General features: G+C 45.0%; 2 protein-coding genes across 9 annotated transcripts in view; one reads left to right on the top strand and one right to left on the bottom strand.

The window, feature by feature from the left end:
- Window positions 1-304, bottom strand: part of Tdg (thymine DNA glycosylase) — a 19657-nt gene extending 19353 nt beyond the window's left edge. For 2 of the 3 annotated variants that reach the window (XM_031348996.1, XM_031348995.1), the window contains exon 1: window positions 76-271. In XM_031348996.1, the coding sequence (XP_031204856.1) occupies window positions 76-98 (23 nt within the window). In that variant the 5' untranslated portion in view covers window positions 99-271. Of the gene's footprint in view, window positions 1-75 lie in introns of all 3 variants that reach the window. The other variant, XM_031348997.1, reaches the window with a different exon arrangement.
- Window positions 95-10035, top strand: CUNH12orf73 (chromosome unknown C12orf73 homolog). Of its 6 annotated transcripts, XM_031349004.1 has the most exons (4): window positions 368-648; window positions 6357-6627; window positions 7129-7245; window positions 9843-10035. In XM_031349004.1, exons 3-4 carry the CDS (start codon window positions 7138-7140, stop codon window positions 9936-9938), a joined length of 204 nt encoding a protein of 67 aa, XP_031204864.1. In that variant the 5' UTR covers window positions 368-648; window positions 6357-6627; window positions 7129-7137; the 3' UTR covers window positions 9939-10035. The 6 variants fall into 6 exon arrangements, 5 of the variants coding, with proteins under 5 accessions (XP_031204862.1, XP_031204864.1, XP_031204865.1 ...); XM_031349005.1 differs by lacking the exon at window positions 368-648 and having other exon boundaries at window positions 5948-6627; XM_031349007.1 differs by lacking the exons at window positions 368-648; window positions 6357-6627 and adding an exon at window positions 6649-6974.
- The last annotated feature ends 1589 nt before the right edge of the window (window positions 10036-11624 follow it).

The raw sequence follows: 11624 nt of genomic DNA on the forward strand, positions 1-11624 counted from the left end.
CCAGGGCGCACGCGCAGGCCGGCCTTTGTGCTGGCCTTGGCCCTGGCGGACCCCAGCCGCGAACGCCCGCGTTACCTGCGCGCGGCCTCCGTGTCCATGGCGGCGCCGCTGAGGGTGCGGCGACTCCTGCCGAGCCCACGGGCGGCCGCTCTGCCGCTCGGAGTGCGGACTCACCACAGAATCGGGGCGGCCGGCGGACGGACGGCGCTGGCCTCGGCCCCTCCCACGCTCCTACATCACCGCGGCGAGTCCCCAGCGCACTTCCGTCCCCCTCCGAGGAGGCCAGCGGCCTCGCCGTCACGTGATGCCGGCCAGTCCAATAGCGTCTCCTTTTCGGGGCGCCCCGGACCGCCGCTTAGCCTTTCGGGAAACGTGGAGCTCGGAGAGGATGGGGAGCGCCCGGCTGACGTCAGCTTTTGTGGGCTCTAAGTTTTCCTGTGGGTGTGCGTTAAGGGTGACGGCCTTTGGGATGTCTAGGTGGACGGTTATGCTGGGTGGCAAATTCATGTCTTTTCACCCCAGATTTTGTGCGGATTAAAAGCTGCCTGTCTTGGGGCTCACAGAGCCTGGGCCACCAATCAGAGAGCCTGCAGGAACTGGACCTAGACCCCCTACACATTTGTAGCAAATGTGCAGCTTGGTGTTCATGTGAGTCCCCTAACATGTGGAACAGGGGCTGTCTTAAGTCTCTGTTCCTTGCCAGTGGATCCAGCGCGGACTGGGGGAGGGGGATTTAAGTAGTTGAGCCTCAGTGGGAAAGGATGTGCCTAGACCTGCTAAGACTAGATGCGCCAGGGTGGGGTGCTACCCAAGGGGTGCTTCCCCTTTTCTGAGGAGAAGAGAAGGGGGCAGGATTTGTAAGGATGGGACTGGCTGGAGAGAAGGGAGGTAGGCTGTGATCGGGATGTAAAGTTAATTAAATTAAAGTAAAAAGCAGAAACCCAAAAAACTATGTGGCATGGCTGGACGTCCTAGCATTTTGAAGACAGGCAGGCAGACCTAAGTTCGAGGCTGGCCTGGTTTATAAATCGAGTTCCGGGACAGCCAAGACTACACAGAGAAACTCTGTTTCAAAAAACTAAAATGATAATAATACTGATGATGGTGATAAATAATAGGAACTGTACCTTACATAAAACAAGAAAATTGTCTTTCTTGTCAACCCCTGTGATGGGGAGTAAGGCTGATTGGAATTGGAAAACCCAAGATTGGAGGCCACCAATGTTTGGGCCTCAGCTCACTAATCTGTAAAAGGAAGCTCTTTGTAGACTACAAAGATTTACATAAACTACTCTCTACTTTGGAGATAGACAAACACTAACCTTTAAAGTCCATGACGCAAGATGCATCTCTGCTTCAGAATCTTAGACACCCATCTCACTTCGACTTCTCGGAGGTTCTTTTGGTTTTTGAGATAATCACACTGTGTACTCCTGACTGGCTTAGAACTTTGCAGCTGTAGTCCAGGCTGGCCTCAACCTGAGGCAAGTCTCCTGCTTCACTCTTGAGTACTGACTGGGATTCAAAGCATGTGTCACCACACTTGGCTTTCAGAGGTTATAAGAGTTTTTGTTTCATTTCTTCTCAGTGTCTGTAGTGGGTGTTGTCTAAAGGTGTCTAGCCATCTTCATGAATCCCAGAGTGATGGCACCTAGCCTTTCATAAACAGTCAGTGATTGTTATCTGAGATTTGATGGGGTTGTTCCTTCAAAGGCATCTCAGAGGCTTTACGTTACTCAGTCTTTAGACATACCGGGCAAACCAGGAAGTCTCCTGTGTCTAAGAATCTTGGGTAATGGTTCCTTCATACCTCCTAGATCGTATAAGAGGTTTTGGTGTGCAGAAGTTGACTTGCTAAAAGTGCCTGTATATAACAATAAAAAGGGGGCTGGAGAGATGGCTCAGCAGTGTTTGGGAGTCCTGTGGAAAAGTGAGGGATAGAAGTGGGCAAGCCAGAGTAGTCAAGGACACCACAAGAAGACCTACAGAGCCAACTAACCTAGGCCCAGGTAGTCACAGAGTCTGAACCACCAACCAACGAGCATGGGGGGGGCTGGACTTAGGCCCCCTACACATTTGTAGCAGATTGAAGCTTGGTCTTCCTGTGAGTCCCCCAAACAATTGGAGGGGCGCTGTCTCTGTGGTGCTTGTCCCTTCCCCTAGCTGAACTGCCTGGTTGGGCCTCAGTAGAAGAGGATGTCATTAGTCCTGCTGTGACTAGATGTCCCAAATGGGGTGGTAGTACCCACCTTGGGTATCACCTGAGTGAGTGTTGTCAAGTGACTATACTATGAGGAGAAGGGGACAGGGTAGTGGGGAGCAGGGGGAGGGATTTGTGAGGGGGGGCTGTGACCAGAATGTAAAGTGAATAAGTGAATAAATAATTAAGTAAATAAATGGGGGGTACTTCCAGGAAACTGCCAGCATTCAGTCCTTGAGAGGCTGATGGCTCATCCCGCCATGTCCCGAGTAACCCAGAACACTGACATCTTCTAGTGATAGGCTCTCCTGTTTCTTTAAGTTCCGTGATGGCGAAAAATGATGAGAGTGAGTTAGATTCGCCTACTTTGTTCCACAAGAGAGGTTGGTTAACTTAAAACAATCTCCCTTCTGTGAAACGTGAACTCAGAGATGGTCACAGCTCTGTGCTTCATGTTTTTTTCATCCTAGGATATTTTAAAGAAAAGCATATTGGCAGCTGGAGAAATGGCTCAGCTGTTAAGCCCACCAGCTACTCTTCTAGAGGACCTGGCTTTGGTTCCCATATGGAGGCTCACAACTGTCTCTAACTCCAGTTCCAAGGGAATATGACACCCTTGCCTCACTTCCTGGGACACTAGAAGCAGGGCACAGACAAACCCTCAAGCAAAGTGACATATATGCATAAAGTAATTGTAAAAACCACACTTTGGGGTTAGAAAGAACTTTGGGGCTGGAGAAATGGCTCAGTTTTTAAGAATGGGTAGGGCTCTTGTATCGTACTAGAAGGACGTTGACGGCATTCACTTAGGCAGCTCACAGCCATCACTAGCTCCAAACTTCCGGATCCCGTGGGCACCTGTGCTCGCATGCATGGATCCACACATCCCCACATGCATGTAATTCAAAAATTTTAGTTTTTTTTTTTTTTTCAAAAAGAATGGACAATGGTGGCACACACCTTAGTCACAGTGATAAGTTATTTCCCGACTGGTGAAATGAGCCAATTCAAGCCAGATTAAAATACATATAACTGCAGGTTTATTGGGAAGCTGCTTTTCTGGTAAGTTCACTGGCCACAAAAAGGAGGCAAGAGAAGTTGGTATGGGAAAGGAGAGAGGGGAGAGGGAAGAGAAAGAAAGCTTGTTCACACGAAGAGAAGGAAAAGGGGAAGAAGAGAAGAAACCAAAATATCTGGGTTATATAGCAAAGAGCCTCTAGGGGAAGGGCAGCCCCGCCCCTGGGCTGGAAAGTTCAGGCAGGTATGCCAGACAGAGACTGAGGGATGCAGGAGATCATGGAGGCCATGTCTACTCTGGTATGTAAAATATGCACCTCAGCTGTTTGTTCCCAGGGTCTGAATTGCAACACCCAGTACTGAGGAGGCAAAGATGGGATCTCTGAATTTGAGGCCAGCTTGGACTATATAGAGAGACTGTGGTGGTTTGAATAAGCATGATCCCTAGGGGAGACCATGTATTTGAATACCTGGCCCCTAAAGAGTGGCACTATTAGGAAGTGTGACCTTGTTGGAGAAAGTGTATCACTGTAGGGTGGGCTCTGAGGTCTCCCATGCTTAAGCTATCATCAGTGTGGTATACAGTCTCTTGGTGCCTGTGGATCAAGGTGTAGAACTCTAAGCTCCTTCTCTGGCAGCATGATGAACCTCTGAAACTGTAGGCTAGCCCCTGTTAAATGTTTTCCTTTATAAGAAAACATTTATTTATTTTTGTGTTTTTGAATAAGAAAACATTTAGTATCTCTTACAAACTCTTAACTAAGACTGAGACCTTGTCTCAAAAAGGGGTGGGGAGGGGTAATAAATTTGGAATTTAGTTAAATTTTAAAGCGTCTCATTATACTACTAAGGAAAGGCAAAGCATAGATTGGAAAGAGATACTTGCAGTGCATATGATAAAAGGCTTGTATCCAAAATAAAGAACATTTTGCACTTAAAAAAAAAAAAACAGGCTGGGCAGTGGTGGCATACACTTTTAGTCCCAGCACTTGGGAGGCAGAGGCAGTCGGATTTCTGAGTTCAAGGCCAGCCTGGTCTACAGAGTGAGTTCCAGGACAGCCAGGGCTACACAGAGAAACCCTGTCTCGAAAAACCAAAACAAAACAAAACAAAAAAACAACAAAAACAAAACAAAAAATAAACGGGCAGGTTGAGCAGGAGAATTGATTTAGCACATGTTGTTCTTGCAAAGGACTGGGGTTCAGTTCCCAGCACCCACACGGTGGCTCACACCACCTGTATCTCCAGTTTCAGAGCATTCAACACGCTCTTCTGACCTCTGAGTGCACAGGTATGTACATGTAGGCAAACCCCTCAAATGCATGAAATTAAACAAATCTTTAAAAATGGGCAAAAATTTGAACAGATACTTCATCAAAGCAAACAATTATATGGAAGCCTATGATCCAGAGCAGTGGACAGTGGCATAGTCTTATAAGCCCAGCAGTTGAGAGAATGAGACAGGAGGATCACTGCAAGCTCAAGGCCAATTTGAACTATTATGATGCATTTTAATTTGTGTGTTGAATCTATGTGTCTGTTTGGGTGCAACATGTACCCTTTTAGATATGTGTGGAAGTCAGAGGTTGACATCAAGTAACTTCTCAGTTGCTCTGCACCATATTCTTATTAACTTATTGTCTTAGGGTTTCCATAACTGTGAAGAGACATCGTGACCAAAGCAACTCTTAGAAGGAAACATTTAATTGGGGCTGAATTAAAGTTTCAGAGGTTTAGTCTGTCATCATGGCAGGAAGCACTGGGACACACGGGAGTTACGCATGGTGCTGGAGAGGAAGCTCAGAGTTCTATGTCTGATCAGTAGGCAGCAGGAAGAGGGTGAGACACTGAGCCTGGCTGGAACATCTGAGACCTCAAAGCTCAGTGACACACTTTCTCCAACAAGGCCACACCTACTCCAATAAGGCCACACCTCCTAATAGTGCCACTCCTCAGAGGCCAAGCATTCAAACACTTGAGTCTGTGGGGGGTGCCATGCCTATTCAAACCACCATGGTCTCTTTATGTATCCTTGGCTGTCCAGAATTTGCTATGTAGACCAGACTGTCCTCCAACTTACTGAGATCTCCCTGCCTCTGCCTCTCCAGTAATGGAATTAAAGGTGTGTGCCACCATGCCCAGCCTTTTTGAAATTTTATTTAAATCTTGAATTACATGCATGTGGGAATGTATGGATCCATGGATGTGAGCACAGGTGCCTATGGGATCCAGAAGCTTGGAACAAGAGGTGGTTGTGAGCTGCCCAAGTGTTGCCAACGTCTCTTCTGGAAGAGAAATGAAAGGAAAAAGAGAAATGGACAGTGCCTGAGGTGCAATGCCCCTGAAGTTGTCCTTTGACCTTTAAATCACATATGTACACATACATGAACAGTCACAGAAAACTTGGGCATAATATTGATTGCCTTAGTTGTGGGTATAGTCTTCCAGATGTACACGTGGCAAACATAAGATTGCATACTTTATTTGAGACTATTATATTCAAATTTAATACCATTTAGTTAAAACTAATTTTTTTATTATCAAGAATTAAAAAAAAAGACGTGTGTGTGTGTGTGTGTGTGTGTGTGTGTGTAAGAAAAGAATTTACAGAGCTGTCTCTGTTTTCATCATGTGGTGCTGAGAGAGCAAAATTGTGTTGTCAGGTTTAGTAACAAATGCCCTCAGGTCCTGAGTAATTTCATGCCCAGAGTTTAAAAAAAAAAGCTATCATGATTCCTGTTACACAGTGCCACCTTAATGTTCAGAATTCTTGCAGTTTGCTTAACAAAATGAACCCACAATTAAAGCATGATCATTAAAAACACTCTCAGATTAAGTATTGTGATTGGAGGTCTCTTTTCCAGTAAAACCATGACCCAAGGTCGTGTGTCTGGGTGTGGCTCTGTGTAAATTATCAAAGAATCTTAGGAACCAGGAGAATAAAGCTTTGAGCTGCTCTCTCTAGAGCAGTGGTTCACAACCTTCCTAATGCTTCCACCCTGCAATACCGTCAGGATTTTTTTTTTTAATTTAGTTTAATACCCTCAGGCTGGGGTGAGCCCCAACAATAAAATTTATTTTGTTGCTATTTTATAACTAATTTTGCGACTGTTATGACTTATAAATATCTGGTATACAGGAAATCTGATACACGACCCCCAGGAAACGGTCAGTGAGTCCTTCCAAAGGTCTCCTGATTTACAGGTTAAGAAGGGGTCCTGTAGAGTGTGATCTGCGCTCCGAGCGTGCAAGTTCTGTGCTGCGAAATCCCGCCTCTTCCTAATCACGTGGGGCACGTGCCGTTTCCTTTGTGCGAAAGGACAAACGATGCTGTGAACACCACAATGGCCAGGAACGGCAAACGCAGGATTGGGATGGTGACCAGGAGCTAGGATCCCAGGCTAGCTAAGGTATGAAGACGTTCAAACAAAACAAAACCCGAAAAAAAGAAATTTAAAAATTCCAGCTCCCCACTTGTCAGAAAAAAATCGAGTGCGCCTGCGCGCGCATTGCCCTCGCTCTCCGCTCCGTCGTTGCGCCGGACCCTGTACTTTGGTTCCGGCAGGCTGGCGGTCGGCTCCGGCTCTGGAGGGACCCTGTGACCTGTCCTGCGCGTGTGCATTCCGCGGTACAGTCTCCCGCGCGCACAGTCGTGGGCTGGAGCTAGGGGCTGCAGCGTCTCCCTTATAGGCTGAGGGAGCTAGGAACCACCGGGTCCTCCTTCCCCTGCTCCGCCGGCGCTGGCTGCGCCTAGCAGGTCCCCCAGCTCGCTGGTCGCGGGGGAGGAAGTCGCGGGGGGCACAGGGCGGTGTTGCGACTCCGCCTCATTTTGCACCCCTGGTGCCTCAGCCGTCAGGCCATCTGAAGGCTTACCCAGCCCTCTAACGCTGTGCCCTTTCCGTCCCTACCAGCTCTCCACCATGCCCGTGGGCGTACCCTGGTCCGCCTACTTGAAAATGCTCTCCTCCAGCCTCCTGGCCATGTGCGCCGGGGCCCAGGTGGTGCACTGGTACTACCGGCCTGACCTGGTGAGTGCTGTGCGGCTCATGCCCATCCTCAGAGTGGCACCCTAGTGTTCCGTCTAATTTGCTCAGACCTTCTTGACGTTTAGATTGTACCCAGTGTTTGGATAACTAGTGCTGCAGCAGATCACTCTTAACACTCAAGACTGTGTCTAATAGTTGTGCTGAGCCAGCCTACTCTACAGAGCGAGTTCCAGGGCATCCAGGACTACACAGAGAAACCCTGTTGCGGGAGTGGAATATACATACATACATACATACATACATACATACATATTCACACACATATATGTACCTGTATATATGTGTGTGTGTACGAGTATATGTGTATATATGTATGTGTATGTATATGTATATACGTATGTGTGTATATATATATGTGTGTGTGTGTATGTATGTATGTATGTGTATATATATGTAGTGAAGAGTCAAGAAACTTAGTGGAACAGAAAGTGGCACAAACTTTCCATGGAAATGCAGTTTTGTGTCTCAGTTTCTGCAGGAGTAGTTACCAGCAGCTCTTTACCGAGGAAATAATACCTGGAATTTGATCCTGTGAGGTTGACTTAATTCATCTCATTACTATTGGAGATGTACAAGGGATGTTACCAGCAGCTACCTGTACTTGGGGAGAAAGCAACACAAAAACACAGTCTCTAAAATGAACGGTACTAAGGGGTCCTATGCCACCTCAGTCTGGTTAGGTAGTAATATTGGCAGTTGAGCATCTTTATTGATAGACTTAGAGGCCAAGGTGGCTGGCTGCTATAGGATGCTGTATGCTTTCCTATTATTTAAGGGATTTACGTCCTTTACCTACCTTGTTTTTTGGAATGATTCCAGCCACCACTGTTATAACTGAAAGGTTTGGGGAGAGAGCAGAGGAGAGGAGACCTTGGTGGCTGCCCAAAGTTGGCACTCAGTGCTGCTTTAGGGAGAACTGCTAAGATGCTTTGTTTGGGGTGTCCAGCATAACTCATTAGGACAGTAAAAGAGACAACTATATTCTTTTAGTCTTTTAGACTGAACTGCAGGACTCATCCTAATTCATCTTTTACCGTGTGCCCCATCAAATACCATTGGGTGACTATGGAAAATACATCTACATCTGCCCACTTCGCTCCCCACCCTCATTCCTACCCTAGCCAAGCCACTAACTTAACTTCAGTTAAGAAGTAGCTTCCTGCCCAGCTTCTGCCTTTTCCTGAAACTTTTCAGAGCTTCCATTGCTGTCTTTTTTTTTTTTAAATCCGGGAGTCAGGCCATGTCTTTCTCCTCAAAACTCACCAGTATCTTCCTGTTTCCAAAGCAAAAGCCACTGAATCTTTATGTCCTCCCCCTACCCCCACTGCCCACCAATAGCTTTCTAACCTGTTGAACACTGTGTCAGATGTACCAATGCTTTTCCTTGAACTGAAGACACAGTCTTTGGTCTCATCCTCTGCCCTTGTGATCTTATTAGCCTGAAACACTCCTAGACACCTGCAAGACTGCTTCTTCCTCCTCCTCCTCATCTGTGTTCTCAAGTAGCCCTCTGAGCCAAAAGCCTGTGTAGAGTTGCTCATTGTCTAACAACCAGAGAAATGCAGTCTCCAGTCAGAACCATTACTCTGATGGCCATAATGAAACAACAGTTGTCAAGGACAGGGAGAAATTGGAACCTTCAGGCACTACCCTCGGGAGTAGACTGTCACGCAGCTGCTTTGTTCTATAACTAGTCTGCCAGCTCCTCAAACAGCATGTATGTTCCAGTAATTCCCAGTGTAGGTTTCTCCCCAATAAACACCAAGACATTTGTCATACTTACTTGTTTGATTCTGCACCTGTTCATAGGTGGGAACAATCCAAATAGCTGAATACTATGGAAAACATGGGTACATCTTTATAAGGGAATACCATCCAGTGATCCTGCATGAGTGAACCTTGTAAATACTACATGAAAATATCGAGCAACAAAAGACCACATGATATATGATGGGCAAATATATATGGACAGAATTGGCTTGTGGGGACCATTTGGGAAAGGAATAGGAATTTCTTTTTAAGTAGTAAAAAGATTCTACAATTTTATTGTGATAGACTCACGGTTCTAATTCTACTGTACTGATAAACCATTGTTTTGTTTTGTTTTTTCCTTTGTGGTGCTGGGAATCAAACTCAGTTGTATACATTCTGCACCCATTTCCCTCTGCCTTCCTGAAAGTAGAATTATGTGTTGCTCATGTTTTTATACATGTCATGTGATGGCCACTTCCTGTCTTTTTGAGTACATTAATTACCAATGGTTGTTTCCTAGGCCTGGTGCATGGTAGAGAGTGAGCAAATAGTTGGAGAATAGATTTTCAAATGTTAAATTCTCATTTGAAATTACAATTGTGAGTCAATTGGATTTCTCCCCGTAAATCCTGTAGGACTTAAGACTTGCCAGGATGATAATATTGAGACAGCAAGAAATGTAGATCAACCAGGAGTCCTTATAATAATGGTCTGTTATGAGTAGCATGCACGAAGCTTTTGTTCTAAAGCTTTTTAGATCACATTGAACTGTTGTCTCAGAATGTGGTGGTATCTGTTTTTTGGCTTTTGTTGTTTTCTTTTTGTAGACAATACCTGAAATTCCACCAAAGCCTGGAGAACTCAAAACGGAGCTTTTGGGACTGAAAGAGAGACACCATGAACCTCAGGTTTCACAGCAGTAGAAACTTCAAAATACAGCTGTGCCAAGAATTCTATGAATAATGTCTTAAATATGTATTTTAAAATTTACTGAGTAAAACTACTTCTCAAAACACCTAATTTAGGGGGCTTGATGGCTCAGAGTTAAGAGCACTGTCTGCTTTTCCAGAAGTCCTGAGTTCAATATCTAGCAACCACTTGGTTGCTCATAACCATCCATGAGTTGTATCTTCCTCTGGCCCGCAGGCAGAATGCTGTATACATAAAGTCTCACTATACATACTTGGCTCACCTAGAACTTGCTATGTGGATCAGAACTGGCCTCCAGTTCACATATCTATAGGTCCCTACAAAAAAGTCTTGCTGTGTTGTGTAGACCATGTTGACCTCAAAGTGTCCTCCTGGAAATTACAGGTATAAAGGACCATGCATGCCTAGTCCAGTATCTCTTAAGAACTGCCTAAGAGCATCTCTAGCATTTGACTAGATATGTGCTTATTTTCAATATCACATGAGGCCATTTGCAGTGGCTCCTTCAATTATGATTCTTTTCTGAATGACCTTGATTATAATGGCAAGTTATGTTACATAAGAGAGATGGCTCAGTGGTTAAGAGCACTGACTGCTCTTCCAGAGGTTCTGAGTTCAAATCCTAGCAACCACATGGTGGTTCACAACCATCTGTAATGAAATCTGATGCCCTCTTCTGGTGTGTCTGAATACAGCTACAGTGTACTTAGATATAATACATAAATCTTTTAAAAAGTTGATTTTTTAAATACAATCTGTACTAAACTATAAAAATACTTAAAAGTTAAAAAGTTCTTTGGAATTGTATACCTAATGGAATTGGAACATTGGTGATTTAGCTTGTCAAGCTACTTAAACCCCCAAATTTGAGAAAGTAAGTTTAAATTGGCATTTTCTTTATACATAAAAGCCTAAATATGCTATGAGTTGAAGTATGTAACTAAAAGTTCAAGTGATCTCTTACCCCTCAGTGCCCGTGCATGTAACTGTAGGATGAGTGCATGAGTGGGGGGCTTTGACCAGTCTTAATGACATGGGAAAAATGTACACTGTGAAGATTTAAGAGGCTGGTGTTGGAACTGAAAGCATTGAAGGCCTCCACCCAAAGCCTGGAAGAGGAAAGGAAGGATTCTACACACAAACTCTCAGAACTGATAGCACAGCTCTTGTTTTAGGCCTACTTTTCTACATAAATAAGCTGTAGGAAATGAAGTTGTTTCAAGATACAATGCAAATATTTTACTCAAGAGTTGGATTTTTAAGTATATGAGTGTATTGCTTTCATATTATGAACCTAGGTTCTCTAAGAGCAACAAGTCCCAGAACTGCATCTACACTGTAAAGATGTCTTTATATGCCCACTGTAATGAGCAGGCTGGGACTCTGAAGCTGTTTGTTTTGAGAGGGTCTCAATATGTACCCTTATCTGGCCTGGAACTTTCTAAGTAGACCAGGCTAGCCTTGAACTTGAGATCTGCTTGCCTTCCTTTCATGGGCAATAGGCACACAGATACATACATACAAGCAGGCAAAGCAAAACCACAATCTTTTAAACAATTGACAGGGACTCTCTAGTCCAAACTGGCTGTGTTGTACAGAACTTGAAGTCGAGAGGCCTGTCTCCCAAGTGCACATCATGCTCAGCTAAAATAAATTTAAAATTAAATCACCATGGTACA

This window comes from Mastomys coucha, unplaced genomic scaffold (genome assembly GCF_008632895.1).
Source record: "Mastomys coucha isolate ucsf_1 unplaced genomic scaffold, UCSF_Mcou_1 pScaffold4, whole genome shotgun sequence".
Classification (NCBI taxonomy): domain Eukaryota; kingdom Metazoa; phylum Chordata; class Mammalia; order Rodentia; family Muridae; genus Mastomys; species Mastomys coucha.